The sequence below is a fragment of the Danio aesculapii genome, chromosome 24, assembly GCF_903798145.1.
Source record: "Danio aesculapii chromosome 24, fDanAes4.1, whole genome shotgun sequence".
Taxonomy (NCBI): domain Eukaryota; kingdom Metazoa; phylum Chordata; class Actinopteri; order Cypriniformes; family Danionidae; genus Danio; species Danio aesculapii.
This window is the reverse complement of record NC_079458.1, coordinates 39617382-39641994: the sequence shown is the minus strand read 5'-3', so window position 1 is coordinate 39641994 and position 24613 is coordinate 39617382. Positions and strand designations below refer to the sequence as shown.

General features: G+C 34.7%; 1 protein-coding gene across 1 annotated transcript; it reads left to right on the top strand.

Annotated features, from left to right (window-relative positions):
* Window positions 1-157: 157 nt before the first annotated feature.
* LOC130218562 (uncharacterized protein C18orf63-like) lies at window positions 158-24613 on the top strand. The gene is made up of 14 exons (XM_056450778.1): window positions 158-303; window positions 635-769; window positions 1426-1504; window positions 4781-4837; window positions 5078-5189; window positions 8019-8060; window positions 8342-8418; window positions 10129-10235; window positions 10429-10525; window positions 12627-12712; window positions 14861-15044; window positions 20358-20921; window positions 23087-23164; window positions 24314-24613. The coding sequence occupies exons 2-14, from the start codon at window positions 636-638 to the stop codon at window positions 24434-24436; spliced, it is 1740 nt and encodes a 579-aa protein (XP_056306753.1). The 5' UTR covers window positions 158-303; window position 635; the 3' UTR covers window positions 24437-24613.

Genomic DNA, 24613 nt, shown 5'->3' with positions numbered 1-24613 from the left:
ACAAAAGGCTGTCAATCATGTCATGGGTTTCGTCGAAGCCCTCCAAGAAGTTCACGAAAGTTCACGAGAGTGCAGTTCTCACGCAATACGGAAGCGTCGCCGTTTATCATCATTCTAGTTATATCCGTTAGTCACTATTTTTTTAATTACCCTGAAAGTCGTTTTTTGTTGGTTTTGTTTAACACTTTCTGTCAGATAAGAGTGTTTTCACTTTAAACACCGTCACGCGAACTTTCACTCAAGCTTGCCGCGCTTTTCTTTTAACGTTAAGTTACCTCAGAATTTGAATAAACTCAAACTGAGGTAAATCTTTTTTGTAATTAAATTGTGTTTTTGGTATATTTATTTGCTTTTTATACGAATTTCTGTTTTGTATTAATTTATATTTAAGTTTAATACATATATTAATATATCAAGTTATCAAGTATGTCAGGAAATAAATTACTTTCTTTCAAATAATAAGTCAACGTACTTTACTGCTAAGTATTGTCTGAAGTAATTAATAATGACAGATTCTGGGCACATCCATTATTATTTTATATTTAGACCAAAATAGTCCCTAATTAAACAATAATAGTTCATTTTGGTCACAGATCAACGACTGCAAATTAACCCCGAGTTTTCTCCCTTTCAGAATGAGTGGAAGTGGGGCACAGTCTTTGTTCATCCTCGATCTTCCGGACCTGAGGAATTTATGTTGTGTAAATCTGTTCTTCCCAAATAGTTATGATGAAGGAGAGCTGAGAAACAAACAAGTGAAAACCTGCAGGTGATAAGAGAAATATGATGATCTTAAATTTTACATCTGTCAAGAAGTGTAGCCTACTGGTTTTAAGACTGTTATTTTCCACTAAACGTTACATGTTAACATCTACATTTAAATTGTTATATTTTTTATCTTTAAGTTGTGATTAAATGTGCAAATTGCTATTATATATTTTTCTGGGTAGACCCTCATATTTTTTGGACTTTAAAATGTGTAGCTGGTAAAGTTATAAAATTATTATACTTATTTGATAACAATTTAGTATTTTCCAGATATTTGAGCACACATTTTACATTTTACAAACTTCATACCTCCTTTGATTATTTATTGGTTATATTAGGTTTTACACTTGGTCTCAATAGTGACACGTGAAAAACAGTCAGAATTGCTTTATAATTCCATTGTTTTCAATTAAGTTAATTTTATACCAGTCACAATTGTGATGGTTAACATTTCCAGTATGAATATGAAAACTGATCTGGTCATGTGACAAGAAGTGTGACCGCATATAATGCACTAAAGACACATGGGTTCTGTCTTTTTAACAGTGAACTGAATGAACCGCATGGTTTGTTTTCTGTAATAATCAGTCACAGTTATTACACATTTACACTCACTGACTTGACTGAAAAAAAAGTTACTTCCTTTTTGTCTTTCAGGGAGCTTATTCTCTTGCATTCAGACATCATTGCCTCACCTGTGTTGGGCCATTATGGGGGCATTACTGTTATAATGACTGTAAGTATGATTTATATTATTCCTTTTTAATAAGTATTAATTATATACTAGGGATGCTCCAATCAGGATTTTTGCAGCCGATACCGAGTACCGATTCTGATGCTTCAAGCTTTATAATGCATAAAGCACATTTTCCCTCTGTGATACTTAAGTGGAGATCTCGCCTTACCTAAGAGAATAAATGAAGAGTGTTGCATACAATCTCTTAAACAAGTCTCTTATTACATTTGTGTTGACATGTCATGGTCAGAAGCAGCTTTACAGAAAATAATAGATAGCACAGATAAAAAAAAATATGGTAAAAAAAAACAACAACAACGAAAACGAAATTTAGAAACATTGCACATGATGAAAGAAGAATTCAACATGTCTCAATGAAGAAAAAGTTTGGAGTTTATATTTGGTGCATAAGAAGTTTAAATGCACATTTATAGATACATATTTGTTTATTGCAGTAAGTATATTTCAAAAAGATAGGCTATACTTTTAACAATTTTAACGTTTTCTTATTTCATTAAAATGTTCAGCCAGTTTTTAGTAAATTTGCAATATTGTCAAAAACACAGAACTTTCAGTTCTTATATATGTAATAAGCCCTAAATACATGCAAGACCATTCCAATATTTTGCTCTCCAACTAGCATGTCTGGTTCCTCTGCGTGTAAACTTGCAAACAAACACCTGCGATCAGTTCATCAGATCGGCCAGATTTGCAAGTGCCAATCGAGTCATAAAATGTGATTATCGGCCAATACCGGTCTCCGGCCTATCAATCGGAGCATCCCTAATATATACCAATACACCTCCACCTTTTGACAAAAATCATCCAGGCAATCGCTATTATAGACAGACAGACAGATTAGTTCCCATAACCTTCTTTCAGCCTGAAATGCTGGAACAGGCTCCCCAACTTCTGGGACGCACTTAAAATTAAATTATTAAATGATTCTATACCTCGAAAGGTACATGAAAAAAGAAAACATTGTTCTAGTAAGAGCTTTGATTTTAAGCCTTTGTGAGTGTTTTAATGATTTGGCTACTTTGAAATTAATGAATTGTATGCACTGGGATGAAACTGCACATGGGATGATTGTTTCCTAACACGCAATGCAACAACATTCCAGTGTCAAGAAATCTGGATTAAAATCTCCTTTTAATGTTGAAAGGATATCATTTATTGCATGTAGTTAGGACATGGTGTAAGGGTGTGTTCACACTATGCTGGTGTTGTTTAATTAAAATAAACTCTGATATGGATGTTTGTTTGTGTTTTACCGTGGTTTGTCTAAATAAATGTAAACACTGGTGTGTCATAATTTATGCACATCAAAGAAACAATAGTGCAATATAAAACATTAATACAAAACAGACCAAATTCATCTAAACGAAACCACCACAACCATCACATGATATCACAAGGTATAACTGGGACCATATAAAACAGAACGAAATACTGACTTATTTTACTTATAGCCATAATGCAGTTCAGTACAGTTCTCAGCTGATTAAAAATACCCTTACATACAGGTGAAGACATAATTATCTATTATTATTGTAGATCAAATCCGAGAGCTCTCTCATTCTCCATAGACAGCAAGGGTTCAGAGATGTTCTAGTCAAGAAAAGGAACCTAAAACATGGTCAAAACATCTTCAGTGGTTCAACTGTAATCATAAGAAACCCCAACAACACTTATGTGTGCCAAAAAATCTAATGATATGAATTTGTTAGCTTAAATCTTTTCTCCCCTTCAGATCAGGGTGCGGGGCGACATGGTCACTCAGTGGTTAGAACTGTCGCCTCATAGCAAGAAAGTCACTGGTTCGAATCCCGGCTGGCTCAGTTGGCATTTCTGTGTGGAGTTTGCATGTTCTCCCTATGTTCGTGTGGGTTTCCTCCGGGTGCTCCGCTTTCCCCTACAATCCAAAGGCACGTGCTATAGGTGAATTGAAGAAACGATATTGGCCGTAGTCTATGTGTGTGAATAAGTGTGTTTGGATGTTTCCCAGTACTGGGTTGCAGCTCGAAGGGTATCCACTGTGTAAAACATATGCTGGATAAGTTGGGGGTTCATTCCGCTGTGGCAACCCCTGATGAATAAAGGGAATAAGCCAAAGGAAAATGAATGAACAAAAGAGATCAGGGTGCATGTTTAGTAAGGGCACCACAATGTATTGCCATTAGAGTCAGCAGTGCAACAATCAAGCATTGTATTTCCCCTAGTAAATGTGCATCCTTGGTCTGACAGTGGAGCTTTATGGTGCACAAAACTGTTCTTGGAGCTTTGTGTAATAACAGTTGAACCACGTGGACTGTTTTGACAATGTTTTTGGTTCCTTATCTTGACATTAAACATCTCCCTTGCTATTTATGGAGGGTGAGAAAGCTCTCAGACATCATCTATAATGTTAATTTGTGTTTTAAAGACGAACAAAAGTCTTAGGGAATTGGTATGGCATTAAGGGGTAAGTAATAACTGACAGGATTTTAATTTTTGGGTGAACTAACCCTTTTCGTCATTACAGTAAAATGTTACTAAATCAAACAGAATGTAGCATGTTTGCAATAAATTGCACTGCGATTGACTTTAATGATGATTTGAATTAAGGCCAATATGTATTTTAAAAACTTCCATGACAGATTAATCTGTTGATTTATACCCTATATCCTGTCATTACTTCATACTTCTTACTTATACTTCATTTTCCCTCGTGATAATGTGCATCACCTTGCGTGCATTTGCACCTGTCAGTGATGTTTGTGTTGTTGCATATGCGTGACTTTTTCATTTGTGCCTGCATGTATGTGTGTGCGTGTCGACACTGCTCCTGGTATGGCACATCTCGTGCGAAGCAAAATATTTGAGGCACATTCCACACACTCACACACACTCTGTCATCTCCTTTCCTGTGCTGAACTAAAGCCAATTAAACCAGCACTTCACACAGTGTGTCAGAAGCAACTAGCAAGATGTGCATGATAACCCTGCGCCTGTGATTTAATTCTGATGCCCGTTTTACAAATGTTGTGAATGTGTTGTCAGACTTTCAGTGGGTACACTGGTGAATAATTGACTGTTGTGCTTACGTAACTTCCAAGGCTTTTGTACTAGCAAAAAGGGAAAAGGCAGCATGAGCTTCATTGAAAAGCTGAATGTTCTGAATGAACTTATTTTTTTCAAGTTCATGATCACTAACATTGTGCCTTGTCTGATGTTGCTTGAATGTCATATTTTTGTCTGTCCTCACTCTTTTTGTTCACTGTACTTTTATCTAAGACTGCACTTCACAAGACAGGTTTCATCCAGGCCTTTGCAGAGAAACATGGTGTACAGGTCAGTTTATAGAGTTGTTTCAGTCATCTAGTATAATATAGACTTCAACATATTTCATATCAAATAAGGGTTACCTCAAAAGTAATCCAAATGTAATCCAAAAGGAGTATGAGAACGTTACCATGTGTACTCTAAGAAATTATATTAGCATAATCAAAAATAGCATATTTATCAGTAGTGTGTGAACTAACGCAGCCTTTATTTTAGTCTCATAATCATCTCTAATTTTTTGCCCTGTAGTTGTGCCCTCCTCAGAGAGTATTTCCTGCCATTCTGCACAACTGTTTGTCTTATACTGTGACGACTAAACTGGCCCCAAAATGGAACAAAGCTGGCCAATATCTTATAGCAGGTGAGAATCAAAACCTAAAGGGGACCTATTATGCAAAAATATTTACATACATTTTTAATTTTTTTAAATACAGTTGTGTGTCAACATGTACGTCAATATCCTGCGTTAATGTAACCAGCCTTTAATTTTTTATAATCACACCTGATAAAAACAGTGTCTGCAGAAACACTTTGATCGACATTCTCTCTTTGTGTGTGTTATCAGAGGGGGAAAGTCCCGCCCATTAGTGACCATTAGAGTTTTGAATGTTGCGTAGCTCCACCTTCTTTTGAAAAGAGCACCATCTCATTTAAATTTAAAGCGACAGTCACCAAAATAGCACAATTTGGATCAAAGCCTACAATGGGGCATTTTCAAAGATTTATAAAAATCTTAGTGTTGTATTTTGAGCGGACACTTCACACACACACTTATCAGATACATCAGAGACTTTTACTTCCTGTAGAAAAGGAGCATAATAGGTCCATTTTAATTTAAAAGCCTGAAGCATTTCAATGTGATTGTGGTTGTTTGAGCAATTCCATGCAAATATCAACCTTGCCATGAAACAAAATTATGTTTTTACCAAAATAGAGAAAAGATTTCTAAATTTGTGGAAGTTAGTATTTTACAGTACTTACAATACTCTGTCAGTGTTTTCAAACTATTATATTTGATTTTACCAAAGTCACATACTTGGCAATTTTGCGTCCATCACATCCCTAATAATGCTTTATTCTTTATAAATGCAAAAATGTTCAACTCGTATTCTTTTGATGAGCATTATTTCTTTTGGGTTGTGCAGTTTAATTCACAGAATTTCTACAAGGTATGTTGTAGACTGTAAACTTGCAGACTTTGTTAGTCACATCCGTAACGCATGTTTATTTTCTTCATTTAAATATAAAAAATGTTTACAGACTGATATTTTTCTGATCCCATAACTCTGTCAGATACATCAGAAACTTTTACTTCCTGTAGAAAAGGAGCATAATAGGTCCATTTTAATTTAAAAGCCTGAAGCATTTTAACATGACTGTGGTTGTTTGAGCAATTCCATGCAAATATCAACCTTGCCATGAAACAAAATTATGTTTTTACAAAAATAGAGAAAAGATTTCTACATTTGTGGAAGTATTTTACAGTACTAACAATACTCTGTCAGTGTTTTCAAACTATTGTATTTGATTTTACCAAAGTCACATAAGTGGCAATTTTGCGTCCATCACATCCATAATAATGCTTTATTCTTTATAAATGCAAAAATGTTGAATAAAATAAAATCAATAATTTCTGTTTTATAGTGAGCCAACTCTTATTCTTATGATGAGCATTATTTCTTTTGGGTTGTGCAGTTTAATTCACAGAATTTCTACAAGGTATGTTGTAGACTGTAAACTTGCAGACTTAGTTGGTCACATCCATAACGCATGTTTATTTTCCTCATTTAAATATAAAAAATGTTTACAGACTGATATTTTTCTGATCCCATAACTCTGTGGTTAGTTGTTTTGGAAAATATAAACAGATGTTTCTATATAGTGTTAACATATATTTTCTCTGAGAAATTGTTAAGTTTTTATTGCAAATGTTACATTCATAACGCTGGAATTGCTCGTTTACAAAAATTATAAGCTGAATTTGACCTGTGTGGCTTCATGTGACACAGGTTATATAAAATACCGTTACAGCTTACTCAACTAATAATGATTCTGCATGTTGAAGACATGACAGTCATTTAGTAGTGGAGGATAAAGTGAGGTTAAAGTACACTGTGGGACTGATTTGGCTGGTTTGTAATCTTAACTCACCTTGAGCCTTATTTCTAGTGTAAGCATGAGTAGTTCATGCTGTCTAATAGACTGAATGATCTCATCTACTGAGCTAATATTTTTATTGCCTCGACTCAAGGTGAGCATATGTAAGTGTAGGTCAGTTCAACTAATAGCTGAAGTATTTTAATTTTACAGTTGTATTTAATTATCAGTGTGTTAGGTCAATACATCATAATTAAAGTGGTGATATTTAATCTGGAGAGCATGTGTGATGTTTCTAATCAAGAGTCAGTTAGCATGGCATTCACTCATTTCTCATCCAAGAATAAGTAATTACTAAATATTTTATTTATAAGGCTATATCACGTCTTTTGCTCTACATTTTCGGGTTAACACTGATAGATGTTTATACCAGCATGTCCCTGCTATGAGCTGCTCTCTTTCACTGTTACTAAAGATTTGTCAAATTACATTCATTCAAAGATGACAGAAAATTGACTTGTGGTTTCTGTCTTGCAGCAAAACACGAGGGCGGTTGCGTTTTAGACAATACAGGGAATGGCAAATGAGTGCGTCCTGAATGCCAGGGTTGGGTTGTAATGGATTATTTGTACTCTGGATTATGTACTCAGATTCCAAAAATCAAGTACTTATTAGAGTAAACTACTTCTTAAAATACTCACAATCAGACTACATTTACTTAAGACTTTGTGCTGGTAGAGTAGGCATCATCTCTTTAATGTTTTTAAATGCATTCGAATAAATGTGGATGAGTTAAAATCTGTCCAGGATAAGATAATTAGGCAGTTTGATGGCCTTGTGTTGAAGGCTGTACCTTGAAAATGTGTGTGTGATACTGTCCTTGAGCACTTAAAGCTGTATTAATGGCTTACACTGAAGTCTTTCTAAAAGCGAAGCAGAGAGAATGTACTATAATTAAATCTTTGTTTATGGTTATGCATGGGTTGTAAAGCACATCTTCAAAAATGCAAGTTTTTAATGGATGACGTGGTCATCTCAATGTAGTTAGTTATACATAATCATAAATAATAGTGACTTTTTTTTCTTTTCCCAGGAAAAGATTTTCTCAGTGACTCCGGAAAACTGAATGCTGTTGGTAGGTGGGAGGCATCTGTATACTTTTGCATGTGACCCTGCCATTGTGTTCACATTCACATTTTTTTTTTCTTGATTGATGACAGGGAGTGACTAAGGTGGTTGAGAAACTATGACTGAAAAATCGTGTAGTATTGTTCTGCTGTTTTAACTGTTAGTTCTGAATAATGCACTCCTTTAGCTTTATCCCAGATTAATTTGTGCTTTTCTGAGTCAAGCCAGATGAAGACACGGGTGTTTTCCCATTCTCACAGACTCACACTCTTATATATTCATTCACAGTGCTTGAGATGAGTGTCACTGAGACTCAACTGTGTGTCAATGTAGAAGTCAAGACGGTCAGACTTCCTCCAGCCGAAGTAAGATATGATATATGAACCAATTCAGTGCCATTGTCAAGCATTAAACCTTTGCCACAATTCATGCTTTATGCCTTAGTCACTTAACGATAGCTGTCACATCAACCTTTCATCAGCGTGATTGTGCTGAATGTGTAGGAGAAGGAGCTTTCTCTACATCGTTTGCAGCTGTTTGGTTTGTCAATGCTTTTGTAGATGAAATTGCAACAATCTGTTACTGAAATTCAATTATTTAGAATTAATTCATTCTTTATATTCATTACAAATCTGTTATAAATGTAATGTAAATGTTTTATTATACACTTATGTACATAAATATCAGATGAAGTGAGTCATACCTTTTTTTTTTCATTAAATTAAATTTTTTATTACTTTTTACAAACATTTTTTTAATGTTTGGTATGTCAAATTTTACAGCAATTACATTAGGATGTCTCTCTGCTATAGTGTCAATATATTTTCTGGGAACATTAAAGTTGTACCTTCTGCAACTGAAGCCAAATACTAGTCTTTGAATCTTGTGGAGGAATGTTTGTGTGAACAAACAACTGATACTTCTTACATATGCCAAGTGTTCTAATAATTAGGCCACGACTGTATATTTATTAACAAACATGCATAAATAAATCTAATGTCATTTATAAAAAAAATATTGACTCCTCAAAATATATGGGGATACTATTATTTTTAAATATGACTATTAAAACATATTCTAAAATTATTAATATAAAAATACATACAAAACAACATAATACTCATTCATTCCTTTTCTTTTCAGCTTAGTCCCTTTATTATTCTAGGGTCGCAACAGCGGAATGAACCACCAACTTATCCAGCATGTTTAACACTGCAGATGCCCTTCCAGCTGCAACCCACGCCCGGAGGAACACCCGGAGGAAACCCACGCCAACACAGGGAGAACATGCAACCTCCAGACAGAAATGCCAACTAACCCAGCAGGGGCTTGAATCAGGGACCTTCTTGCTGTGAGGCGAATGTGCTACCCACTGCGCCACCATGCTGCACATACAAAACAACATAATACATTTAATTTGATATAAATGTAATGTAAATATTATTTAAATAATCAGTCGGTTGGCATTTCTGTGTGGAGTTTGCATGTTCTCCCTGTGTTCGTGTGGATTTGCTCCAGTTTCCCCCACAGTCCAAACACATGCACTATAGGTGAATTGAATAAGCTAAATTGTCCATAGTGCATGTGTTTGAATGAGTGCGTGTGAATGTTTCCCAGTGATGGGTTGCAGCTGGAAGGGCATCAGCTGTGTAAAACTTATGCTGGATAAGTAGGAGCCTTGGTGGTTCATTTTGCTGTGGCAACCCCTGATTAATAAAGGGACTCAGCCGAAGAAAAATGAATGAATGAATGTCTTAAAAGTATATTAATAACAAATATCTACATTTTTAAACAAGAAATATTTCTACACATGCAGTACATATACTATAAACATACTACATACTATAAATCACACTATAAATACATACTATAAAAACTATAAATTGTTTTCATGCATAAAACAATTGGTAGATTGGAATTTTAATTTAACGTGGCTGTTTTAATTTTGCATTATTGAAAGAATAGCTTGCATAAATACAACCAGTTATACAAGGTAATACAGTTTTTTTTTTTTTGGATTGCATTATTTTTAGCTTTTATATTTGAGATACTCATGCTCTTCTGTCTTCTGCCAGATCCAGGATTTTGATTTTCCTCCTCCTGTGGTGATAAACTTCCTCCACACTAAAGAAGCTGTGCTGCATACTGTCATGCCAAATAACTGGTGCCACATTCTGCCCAGGTTTGTGTGTATGTGTGTGCATGTGCAGTTGGACTACTTTATATGGCGTAGTTACTTTCTAAAGCTTTACTACTGCCCCGCTGGGCGTCATGGGGGAGAAAATCCTTGTCATCATCTCCTTTGTTCTCGGTGTTAGTGATTCTGAAATAAATCAATACTTTTGCTGCATTGTTTTGTATGTATGTGTGAACAGTATGAAGAAAGGCCAGATCATCAGCATCAGTCGCAGGATTCCAGAGGAAAGCCCGTTCCAGTCTTACTTGGACATTCAGAAGCACTGGAGCAACATGGTATACACTTACATCAATCGATTGATACACATTTTCCTATTGAACCGATGCTTTTGGTTTAGAATGTATTAGAAACCAATTTGTAAAATAAATATAAAATAAAGAGCCTAAAGTATGTGAAATATAGGGCTTTATCATACACATGCACAATGAGCGAAGCAAGTATTATTTGTTGGCCTGGCGCAGGTATAATTTTTGCTAAGATGTTTAAATAACAAATGCATTTGCAGCCATTGTGTGCCAGTCTGAAAAGTAGGTGTGTTAAAGGGATGCTTCACCAAAAAATAGTTTAATGTCTAATGAACATAAAAGAATATTAGTTTGGTAGTTTGATGAAAGCTGAAAACCTGTAACCACTGATTGCATTGTTTTTCCTACTAAAGTAAATGGTTACAGGTTTTCGGCTTTCTTTAAAATATCTTCTTTTTGTGTTTCACAGAAGAAAATTATAAAAGTTTGGAAACACTCGAGGGAGAGTAAATAGTGAGATCGTTTTAAAGACATTTTTGGGTGAACTATTCTGCATTGGTGCATTGTAGCCTGGTGCAAGGCCATATTGAGAGAGTGACCAAAATATTTTCAATTTTAATTTTGGCTTTTATTGACGTAATATTAGATTATTGAAACATAACATTATATAGCGTTATCTTAGATCACACAAGTTTTTTATTACATGCTTGACATGCAAAAAACAACTTATTGGTTCTCATGAATGCTGTAAACAAATAATGATTTTATCCTTTTTTGTAATTTTTTAAACATAATTTTATTTGGTTAAACAGACTTTGAAGGGAGGGAAAAGATGATCTTAGTTTTAATAAAACTCCCTTGAGTTTTATTATCATTTTGTTTTATGATAATTCTGGAAAACTAATTAATTTGGAGTGACATAAAAGTAAGAAAGAGGCTGCACAGTGGCGCAGTGGGTAGCTCGTTTGCCTCAGAGCGAGAAGGTCGCTGGTTCGAGTCCAACAAGTCCAAAAACATGCAGTATAGGTGAATTGGGTTGGCTAAATTATCCGTAGTGTATGTGTGTGAATGAGTGTGTATGGATGGGTTGCAGCTGGAAGGGCATCTGCTGCATAAAACATATGCTGGATAAGTTGGTGGTTCATTCCACTGTGGCGACCCCTGATGATTAAAGGGAGTAAGCTGAATGAATGAATGAATAATTCATTTGAAGTGACATCAAAGTAAGAAAATGATAACAGAATTTTCATATTAGATGAAACAAAAGCTTTAATATTTATGAGTAATAGCAATCGTGAAGCTTGCTCTAATGTCAGTAAAATGATGGTGTTGAGTGACATATTCTCTGGTTAACCACCAAACACATCATAATTCATAAACGAGTCATTCAAAATAATCTTTCTCTGTGTTAATAAATTAAAGCAAACAGTTTGCAGATGGTTTTAGTACTATATGATTTTTTGTATTTATTCACAGGCCTGTGCACCTTGGCAGTAAAATGTATTTTTGTTTATGCTATAGATTAGTGAGACGGAAAGTCCTGCTCTCTCCTGACACTCTGTTAGTGTGTGCGTGCTTGTAGATATAGTCATATTTGCATGTACATGTGTTTGAGCACTCTGATCCACTTCTGTTTGGATAAGAGTTCACAGTGTAACCTTTGATCACAAACAGAATCAGTCATAAGGCTTGGCTTTATAAAACACAATCTGTATGTGTGAACATGCACGATATGTCTCATTTTTATTGTATAGGCAGCATCTGTTCAAACCAAACCAAACCTATATAGAAATCTGATATATAGCCATAATATCAACATATATGCACTATTTTGACATATTTGCACGTATTACAAATATTTTATATCCGTGAAATCCAAACATAAACTTGTATATCATATATTTGCATGCACTTTTCATAAAATGGCTCATATCAGATTTCTATGATGGAAATCACTTCAAATATTTAATTTTAAAGAATCCATTTGTTTACAAGTATACACTAACACAGACTAACGTGAAGAAGTCCACTGTCACCTAAAGTCATTAACTGTGTTGATGTTCTTGTCTTATTTGTGATTGATTATTGCCAGTTTCTGTTTTGATTTTCTAATTTCTTTCTCTTGGTTTAGTATGGATATCAGCTTCCCTCAGCAGGTGAAGAGGACATGATTTACTGCAGTGTGTACTTTAAACCAATAGGTGACAAGCTGTTCACGTATCCTTCAGTAAAGGCAGGTGATCAGTTACCTGTGGAGTAAGGCATTGATTTCATCTAATCAATCATCCAATGCAAAAACACTAGGTTTATACCAAAAACATCAGTGATGTAATATGCTTAAGCTGAGCTGTTTTCAGATTTACAGCTATCATTATTAAAGGTTAGAAAAAAATAAATAGCTTATCAGACATATAATTTAGTGCCAGATTACAAATCCAGGTTTGTTTTTGACTGCTATTCATCCAACATGAGAATGACACCTAGTGGACATGAGGCAGACAGGTACATCAGCTGCTGAAATTGAATTTAGGAGTATGTTTGAGGCTGTTCTGACTGTACAACTAGCATTCTGCTTACTACACACTGAGCTGTATAAAATAAACCAGCATGTACATTGCCAGTCAAAAATTTGGGGTCAGTAGGATTTTTAAATGTTTTAAAATAAGCTTCTTCTACTCACCAAGGCTGCATTTATTTAATCAAAAATACTGTACGAATTGTACATTTTGTGAAATGTTATTTCACTATGCAATAATTGTTCAAAAATAGATTATAATTTAATTAAATAATTTATTCCAGTGATTTTAAAGAGGAATTTTCAGCTTCATTACTCCAGTCTTCAGAGTCACGTTTCTTCAGAAATCACGCTAATATTAATTATTATTATTATTATTATTATTGTTATTATTATTATTAATAGTAATAGTAATAAAAGCAATAATGAGTGGAGTAATAATTTCATTTGAAACTACATACAATAAGAAAGCAGTTATTTAAAATTGTAATAAATATTTAACAGTTTTTTTTTTTTATGAACAGAATAAATTTCTTAAAAAAAACATAAACAAATTTGACCTCAAAGTTTTGACCAGTAGTGTATATTCACAAGACTTTTTTATTCATACAGGGTTTCATTTCTGCATGGTGTACACATATATTCTTAATGGTTATTGGCATGACTGATTTGCATAATCTAAATTTGTTCAAAACTGAAGGCAGTCCATTTTTTGTGGTAGATAGTACAGGAGGGAACATTTATTTACGGTCATGTTGTTCTAAACCTGTAAAACAAAATATATATTTTAATTTTTTTTATGTACACTTAAAGTAATGATCCTACTATATATAAATGACACCCTATACATTTACACACATGATACAGTCCATACATATGCATACGTGATACACTCTATATATATGCACACATGGTACATTCTATATATACACACAATACACTCTATACATATACACACTTGATGCACTCCATACATATGCACACACACCCTATACATATACACACGATACAGTCCATAGATAGGCACACACACCCTATACATGTGCACACATGATACAGTCCAGACATATGCACACACACCCTATACATATACACACATAATACAGTCCATACAAATGCACACATGATACACTCCATATATGATGCACTCCATACATATGCACACATGATCAAATTTTTACATATGCACACACCCCATATATATTCACATGATACAGTCTATACATATACACTCCATACATATACACAGGATGCAGTCTATACATATACACACATGATACAGTCCTGTCATGTTCTGGGATAGAACAATGCATATGCACACACAATGCACTCTATACATATGCTACATTCTATACATATACACACATGATACAGTCCATACATATACACACATGATACACTCCATACATACTGTATACACACATGATACACTCCATACAGATGTACACACATGATACACTCCAAACATATGCGATACACCCTATACATGTACACACATGATACACTCCATACATATGCACACATATGCACATTTACAGACATGCACCCACACATGATACCTATACACACGATACATTCTACATATGTATATATATATATGTATATGTGATACATATACACACATGATACAGTCCATACATACGCACACACACCCCTTACATATACACACATGATACAATATATATATATATATATATATATATATATATATATATATATATATATATATATAAACACTACTTTTAATAAATTTTTAAATAGTGGCATGTTTGCCACAATGTAGCATTATAACCACTTCTTCTGGAAACACATTTTTATTTTCTTGGCAGTGTCCTTGACTTCCTTCTTAGATATCCATTGTGCTGTATTCGCACTCAGCCAATACAGTGTTTTCCCAGAGTCGATCTGCAGGGGGTGCTGAGAACCTTTATATCAGATCTGCAGGCTGAACTGAAGAGCGTGTGTGGTTTTCCAGTGCAGATGACCTGTAAGGCTTGCTTTTACAACAGTGAACTGACCAGACCAGTTGCTCAGGTACTGCAGAGACACGCACACGCACACACACACACACACACACACACACACACACACACACACACACACACACACACACACACGTGTGCATAATCAAACATTCTGTTGCTCTGAGACTGGGTTTACTGTTTTGCTGATAACAATAAAGAAAGCATCCATTGGATTTGACATCAAGTGCTGCATTCTGCTGCTTAGTATTACTGCTGACATTGTATAATGCATTATGACTGTGCTCATCTGCAACACATATGCAACTGGTTGTGTTTTTTATGGTTGATCCAAAGCTGCTGAGGTACATGTGTTGTACAGATTTTACATTCAAAATAAGTGGATTATGCAGACAGCAGAGATCCCTTCTTAAATGATATTGGAAACATGGTTTGATTCTTTAGGGAAGCCACATAGTGTTGTGTCATTGTTATTTTGCTAATTTTTGTAGCTTTGTCATCATCTTGCAAATATTTTAATTTAAGCATTTATTGCTATTAGATTATTAAAACTGCATGCCCCTGCTACAATTTTGTATTTATTTTACATTTTAATAATCAGTTAAAAATATCACTATTTAATATAGCAGATTCTAAGGCTGATTTCAATGCATTTGTCACACCAGTTAAAATGCTCATTCCCTATTAGAATATATGACAGAGCAATTTCATATTTGAGTTAAAAAAAAAATTCACAGCAAAGCATTTGGAGATCATTAAGTTTTGTTATAGTTCTGTGAATAAATCAATGTAATGAACTGTGTACCATGTTGCAGACAGATAATATGATTTTAATTAACATTTTAAAGTATGTATGGAGCTCCACTTCTGTAATGTCATAAGATCAATAACAATGTCCATTTTATATCTACTAGTGCTGAGCAATCGTGATTTATCGCATCTAAAGTAAAAGTTTGTTTTAACATATGTGTGTGTGGGTGTGTTATGCTTATATAAATACACACATGCATGCACATACTTGAGAAATTGTTTACTTATATTTACATATAAAATATACAATTATATGATACAAATTATAAATACATTTAATTATCTATGCTAAAAATATAGATATAATACATATTTAACAATATATATATATATATATATATATATATATATATATATATATATATATATATATATATATATATATATATATATATATATATACATACATATATATATATATATATATATATATATACATATATATATATATATATATATATATATATATATATATATACGTATATATACGTATATATATATATATATATATATATATATATATATATATATATATATATATATATATATATATATATATATATATATATACATACATATATATATATATATATATATATATATACATATATATATATATATATATATATATATATATATATATATATATACGTATATATACGTATATATATATATATATATATATATATATATATATATATATATATATATATATATATATATATATATATAAATACATTTATAACACACATTTTATGTAAATAACAAACTTATTTTGGATGCAATTAATCTCGAATAATACATATTTTATATTCAGAAACTTGTTTTTTCATTTTGTTTTATATATTTTTTTTATTCTTCACTTCAAACTAATCAGAAATCATTCATGAGACTAATAAGAAATTCTAGAAAAAGTAAAAAATAAGAAGTGAATTAAATATGCTGAATGAATGTTGATCAGTTACACACTGATGGTAAGCATGTTCCCTTTTACACTCATATAATTTGATCAAAAATGTTGATGTTAATTGAAGTCCTTGGATATGTTATACATCAACCACCCGCATAGGTGATCAAATGAGACAGCATTTCCAAACACTTCACTGCACATGCAATGCTTATTAATGAGAGCAGCTTTCAAGAAAACCAGAACCATACTCTCTAGTGCTAAATTCTGTTTTCTAAAAAACATTGCCTGAAGGATGATGCACAGTAATGTGTCATTTCCTAGTCTCATTCCACCTTTTTTTTTCGGTGTTTCTTGTTTTCGCTCTCATTATCTATGAAAAATTGCCCCAAGCGTTAAAAGAAAATGTGGAATTTACATTTTAGCAGATGCTTTTGTCCAAAGCCACTCACAATTGAGGAGGCATTCAGCGATTCAACAAGAAGAGGCAATACAGAAAGTAACTGTTAGTGCTCACTGTTAGTGCTCAGAGACATATGGTGTACTCACACTAGGCACCGTTGTCTTGAACTGTGTCCAGACACGATTGTCTCTTCTCCCCCTCGGCAGGCACCTTCCAAGCTTAATTTAACAGAAGAGAGTGCTTTCGCTCTGTAAAATGGAGATTACTGTAGTTGTATTGTTTTGTATTATTTTAAGCCATTTGATAGTGACACAGTCAAATCTTTTGCTGAACAGACCCACCCATTTTGACGCTCATAAATGTTCACGAAAGTCATCGTGCTGCATGTATTAGGAGGTTTGCTGAATGTGCAGCTGACGTGCAGTGAGGGGTTTGCGTCTTTAATAAACTATGACAGTTTGCATTCATTGAAAAGTAAGAATAATTTATGAATCCATATGAAACAGTCCCTTAAAAGTGACGTCGCTTCTTCAGTTTCATGCTTGGGTGCTCTTAGCACTTACACTATAAGTGAACCGCGCCAAAGCTGACCCTGATTCAGAGCACTCACACTTGTCAAACGAACCAGGAAATGGGGTTCAAACATGCCTGGGCATAGTTTGGATAGTCTAGTGTGAGTACACCCTTAAATACTAGAGTTAGTGAGGGGGGTTGTTTGAGTTAGAGAGAATAGTGTTTCTACAGGTGGTTTGTCAAGCCCACTCACCTGTGTAAAGCACAGTGGGGGTTTTTTGTGACGTTGAGTGATAGTAAGTGTAGTCTGGTGCAAATGTACAAAACTTGTCCAAGTGTCAGTTAAAGTGTTAGAGAGATGAAAGAGTGTGTTTTCTACAGGTGGTTTGTCAAGCCCACTCACCTGTGTGAGTTGTGTGGTGTGGTGGGTGGGTTCTCAGGTGTTCAGGTGATTCTGGAAGAGATGTGTTTTTAGTTGTCAATTTGGAAGCAAAGACAGTATAGTGGTACACCAAAAAAAAATCATCTGTTCGCATTTGGCAGCCAATCTGTCTCATATACTTGTTGAAAACATGTTTTTGGCTTTAACTATAGTATCATTGAATAAATTATTACACAAAACAGCTTCATCTTGATATCTTTTTATGTAGAGACATTCTTTTTAAAAGGATGGGACTGTTCATTTCATACCCACTGCAAAGTTAAATAAAAAAGACCCTTTGTTTAGCGGATGAATTACAAAATCTTATATTTTCTCAAAACATAATGAAAATAAAATATAACAAATACACTGAAAGTGGAGCAAAGAGCTCACAAACATATGAGAAGTGTTTATATGAACGATGACTAAACTGGTTGTGGTTTTGCCTCCTTAAACAATCTGTCAGTTCGCAGGATAACCGATACTTGCTTTTATTACTTAGAAAACAGTACAAAAGCAAGCTTCCAGTAAAAGCAAGATCTGATACCACAGTACATTGGGTCATTTCTTCCTTTTAGTTGTTGTTGGCGCATAAAGGAGAGTCCAACATTCAGCCAGATGGGTTAAAGTTTAATTTAAATTGGCCAGAGCTGAGGGCTGATGTTATTAAACTTTGACAAATGCTGTGAAACGTGATTTGAAACACTATATGTGCCGTTCCCTGTGTTAGTACAGATGGAAAGCTGGCGCAGAGGAAGCTTTCATTAATCTCACTGGCTATAATGATTGATAATGGCAACATTAGGCAGCAATGATTAATTCATGTCGGATGTGCAAAAGCATAGCAGTGCCAGCATCATCAACATGCTTGTTTAGCAAAAATAATCATTTAACTGAGAGGAAACTTAGATTTTGTTGTACAGGAAAGTATTTTTTATTGTCAAAAGCTTACTAATCTAGATTTAGTGATAGAGATTCGTAAAAAGATGTTTAAAATGTGATTGATCACACCTCAGAATTAAAAACGTACTCAAAATACGCTTAAAAATGGGTTGTATGTGGGAAGAGGACAACTATTAAAACACAGACCTACAACAAATTCATTATGCAGAGGAATGGATAATAAATTATGAGCTGAGGAAGAAAGTTGTATTAGGTGAAAGTAACCCTATAGCCTCATTCACACTACGAGCGACTTGCAAAACGACAATTGACCGTTCATTTCAATGGAGAGTAAGCAACTTCCAGCGACCTCTTTCCACGCGAGCGTCATTAACCGCTGGTGACCAGGTGGGTATGTCGAGTGACGCGACAAAGTTGAGAATCCTTCAACTTGCAAATGAAGAGCGACTTTCTTGAGCGTCAGCCAATAGGAGCACCAATAGAGCTCACATGATCCTCTCTCAGCTCGCTCAGGGGCCAGTTGTATTCTCCATGCTGTAGACCTTCACAGACCTGCATTTGCAGCAGGTCGCCACCCAAAACATCAGGCAGCTACAAAGTCGCTTACTAGTGTGAATGAGGCTTAAGACAACACTCAACATAAAAGGACAATAAAAACTATCACAAACAAATCAAATATTTTTTGATTAGATTATTATTAGAAATATGAACAAATGATCTCCAATATAGATATAATTGGGATATTTTTCATTGTGTGAAAGGGTCAGTCCATATTGGAGCAATTCTATATTTAATATCTAAAAATGAAATATTGAAAACGAAATAAATATTAATTATGAGTTTTGGATTTCATTTGTTCAAAGAAAAAAAAAAAATAGGAAAAAATGACACATCCCTTGATCAGATTATCAGAAATACATATGTACAATCACACTATATTTAATATATCAGAATGAAATTCATGCTGATTTTGGCTTAAGATGCCAAATCTGTAGAGTTAGTAGTTAATGTCTCTTTATAATAAAAACAGCTTTCAAACTTATTCTCCTTGAAGACTTTTGCGTACGGGTCTTTTTGAAAACATTAGCACTTTGGTGCTCTGATGATGACATTTAAAGAAATTTGGAATTTATAAAAGAATAATGGAAAGCTTTAAAAGTTTCAGAAACTGTGCTCACTGATAAAGAGAATAACTGCATTTGAAGTGCTTTTTAACTGCAGATCTTTTATACTCAAACTGGAAGTGCGTTAAAGGCAGTTGAGAGTGTAATAGGACCCAATTTATGCTAAATGATCCTTTAAAAGCTTCATTTTTAGACCTCAGTGGTTCGTAACAGCACAGAATCAACCATATGTGCACAATTATACATTTCTCTTTTCACACACTTCTCTTTCTTTACATTTTTAGTACTCTGCGGCCCTGCCTGTAAACGTGACAACAGAAAACAGCAGCAGGGGTGTACTGAACTCACTTCCCAGCAGCAGCCCACGGGACACAACACAACACCACTGCAGTCAGCGTGACTCAACTGAAAAACCCACCGAAAAGAGAAAGAGGCTGAATTTGGATTCGTCTCTCCACCAAAAAGACTGGACTTTCTCCAACTTGGCAACCCAATTCTCTTCCTCGCCCACAAATGTTCATTTTACTCATATTCAGGCACAGTATGTACCTCCGAGACCAAAACTTGTGCCAGTCTTCAAATGCAAACCTGTGAATGCAACTGAGGTCCATTCAGCAAACCGGCTAACAGCAGTTGTAAGGCCTTTGTCATCGACTTGTATATCGTCATCATCCGAGCCCCATTGCTCCACCTCGCCAGTCCATGTTGATCAGATCTCAAGGCCTTCAGTCCCTCAGAGAATGACTTTGCCATTTTCCAAAAGCAAGCCAGATGTTAGGATTCTCCCACCTCTACCTTTTGTACAGACAATTTCCCAAATCGTGCCTGAGATCCCTAGCAATACAGGGGTAAGTAAGCTATGCAAAAAAAATCTAGATAAGATCTCAGATAAGGCCTATTCACAGTCACACCAAGGAAGATAACTTTAACTATGATTCTAAAGATTTAGAGCCTTATTTACTAGACAGAGTCGATTAGTGTGACACTGAAATCCTATAAACGTGCAAAAAAAGCAGGGATTGGAAAGCTGTGGATGTTTTTACTAACAGTGTTTAAATGAAAGAACAAAGACCAAAATGATCTACCAAGTGCAGTGCAAATTAGCACAAACAAATAAAGGCAATTATCAATTAGGGATAAAATTGCAGAATAAAACCTGACAGGCAAATCTATTGTTGAGCAATTGGCAGTAAAAACATATTCATTTAAAGGGCACATAGTTTACCTCTTTTTTTATGATTTAATATTAATATTATGGTTCTTCTGAGTGTGCCAGTTTAGGTTCAGTTTAAAACACAATTCAGATTTTTTTATTATAATGTGTTAAAAAGTGTCATGTTGGGGGCGTGTCCACAGTTCACTGATTTATGGGTGTGTTGCTTCACGTGTGAATTAGTTTTGGCTTCCCGCCCAACGTAACAAGGGGGCGGGGCCATGAGCTCACCCACTCTGCGTTTGTAACACAGACAGGCAGACTGAAAGGAGCAGGAGAGGATCAGCATTCAGTCGTACATGTACGGCTCGGACACAGACCAAGCAAAGAGTACAAAATCATTTGTGTCTTTGTACAGTTTTACAGCCAACTGTGTGCTAGTTTCAAGTGCCGAGCTTGTACACAGAAACTAATAACCACGCACACTGAATTAACTTTGAATGAGGCACCGGATGCGCCGCTCGAAGCCACGACACAGCACACCAGACACTCTCTGTGGCGCGGCAGAAACATGAAGTGTCCCGAATCGTCGCGCCACGCATTTTTGAATTCTAAACATAGGTTTCTGCAGCGGTCCGCGACGCCCAGCCGTCGACTTGAGTGTACTCTGATAGAAACCGATGTTTAGAATTCTAAAACGCATGCTAGTTAAGATCACAGGGAGCTTCTGGGATCGCGAGAAATGCAAACGGCTGAAGTATAAGGTAGACTCAACGAGAAGTACACATGTTTGCAAACCTACCTAAAGATACAACCAATAATTCCGATTAGAGCGATAATGTGGAGAATATTGCTCTTGTGTTGAGCCCAATGAGCCTTGCATCTAAAAATAGAGCTAGCGTGTTCCTTTAGTGATATCGATTCGACTCACGCTGAAAATGGCGGACGTGAATCAACAAATTAGTATATGATGACGCTCCTGTCAATCAATATTGGTGGGTGGGGGGACCGCTCTCCTACGTAAAGTTGCGGTCGGTTTGAAAACCGCTCCAATTGGTCCACCGTTTTTTATGTTGTTAAATTGAAAAAAAAAAAGCACTGGGTGTGCTTATATCACCCCAATATGACGGTCTATACACCATACATGCACATATGTCTGTCCAAACAGCTTGAAAAGTAGATTTTTTTTACCATAGGTGCCCTTTAAATACTAATCTCTCCTAAATAATGCTTTTGAAAAGGAAACTATTGCAAATAGTAATGCAGTAATGTCACAAATGTTTCGTGTGAATCCTGACAGTATTTTATTTTGGAGTGTAGAATCAAGCTACTAGTAAAAAATGGCCTCTAGGGGTTTAAAAAAAAACATTCACCATTTAAAAGAAGAGACAACACCACAGCTATAATAATAATAATAATAGAACAGACAAACGTTATTATTGTAAACATTTTCAGAAGAATATAAATACTGACAAACAGACAATCAATTGCAGACAAAAGCACTGCAAATCTTTTCATGCATTGGTGTGAATCCAGTGTAGTTGTTATAGTTAACTTTATAGTTTTTATTCACAGTGAGAACAGGCCTTTAGACTAAGAAATAAATGCAAAAATAATTTCACCCAAGTAAACATCGCTTACGTTTTTCTGCTTGAAAAATGTGAGCATTAAGTTTGAATTGCAAATTCATTAAGAATGAATCGCTTTATTTCTCCAGAGACATATTACACAGCCAGAGTTAGCGGACTCAAATTAATTGAAGATTCCTGAAAATTATTGATGAATCTACATGAATGATTAAATCTGGCAGGGAGAGGGAAACGTGTAGTGCTTCTAATGGGCCTTCTCATCATATTTCAGGGAGACATGATTCAGTCAAAACCCAAGAGGCTCAAACAAAGCCTGCAGGATGTGGAGGTTCACGCAAGAAACAATCAGGTACTTCATGTATTTATAGTCTCTTCCTTCCAGTTTGTTTTTAAATATTGCTTATGTGCTGTGCATTTAAAATAGACATACTATTCATAGGACCAATATCTCAGTTTCTTTATTATTAACTCCGTTTCAGTGTTGTCTTGGTTCATCTTTGAAGTAAGGCTGCACAATATATTAATATAAAAAGTTATTGATATCGCGAAAACAGTATATGCAATATCCCTATCACAGAGTAGTGCAATACATTAAATGCATTTGATGTGCTGCAGGTATAGGTTGTTTATCCAAATCTGACCAATCAGATGAGGCCTTTAAAGTCTAAATGTTACCTTTCACAATTAATTAACTTAGAAAAATATTAATTATGTGTTTATGTCAGACAGATATATTGTAATAAATATTGTTATCGCAGCACTCAACAACAATATTGCATATTTTCATAGTATTGTGCAGTGCATTTGCTAAATAACAGCAGCTCTATTGTGTGAGTGTTCATTGTTTCCCATAACCCATTACAAGCTTGGCATGTGTTCATGATCTTGATTGAATGTCATTAAGAAACAAGATGAGCTCATATATTTTCTTTATGATGGAGGCTACTAACAGGTGCAGCAATATAAACACCCATATCATGCCATTAATTTGTATGATGTGTAATTCTGTATGTTATGGTTTGATGAATGCCCTTGGACTGTAGGAACAATAACAAGTTAACAGCACTGAACAGAGGTTTGCATCAAGACTTTAATTTATAAGGGGATCTTTTTGAAATAAATTAATTTGGTCCCTTGAGGATGCATGACATTGAGCTGTAGTGATAGTGAAAGGTGATTATAATGATGCAAAAGCTTTCTATTTTAAATGCTGTTATTTTTGTCGTAAATAAAAGAATCCTGAAAAAATGAAACTGCATAGCAACTTTTAATTTCTAAAATACTCTAAAAATGCTGCTTAAATGAGGACATTTACATGCTTAACTAGTCAATATTTAAAATAAGTCTATAACACAGGTGCCTATAAAAATAGCTCCTATAAATCTGTTGAACATATCTGTACCAGGTTTAGACCCATCATTCTTGAGTTGTAAGAAATTGAATTAATGTGGTGTTACCTAGCAACATACAGGTTTATTTATTTATTTTCTGTTTCCAGCTCTCAAAGATCAACATCTCAACTCTGCATGCATGGTTGAAGAGTCGGGGGATCAATGTGCGCTCAAAGGATAAGAAAGAGGAGCTGGTGTCAAAGGTCATGAGGAGTCTGAGTGAAAGTTAGGTGCGTTGGGTTGGGTTACTCACCTTAAAAGAACCCTTCCATACTTGTTCCATTGATAAACTGTTCAGTAAGCTGCCATGAGTTACTTAATGTTCCTGCACAGCTTTTTCTTTTTTTCATGCAAGACCTTGTAAGCTAAAATATCTTGTTTAATTGGATCCAGAGAGGTGCAGATAA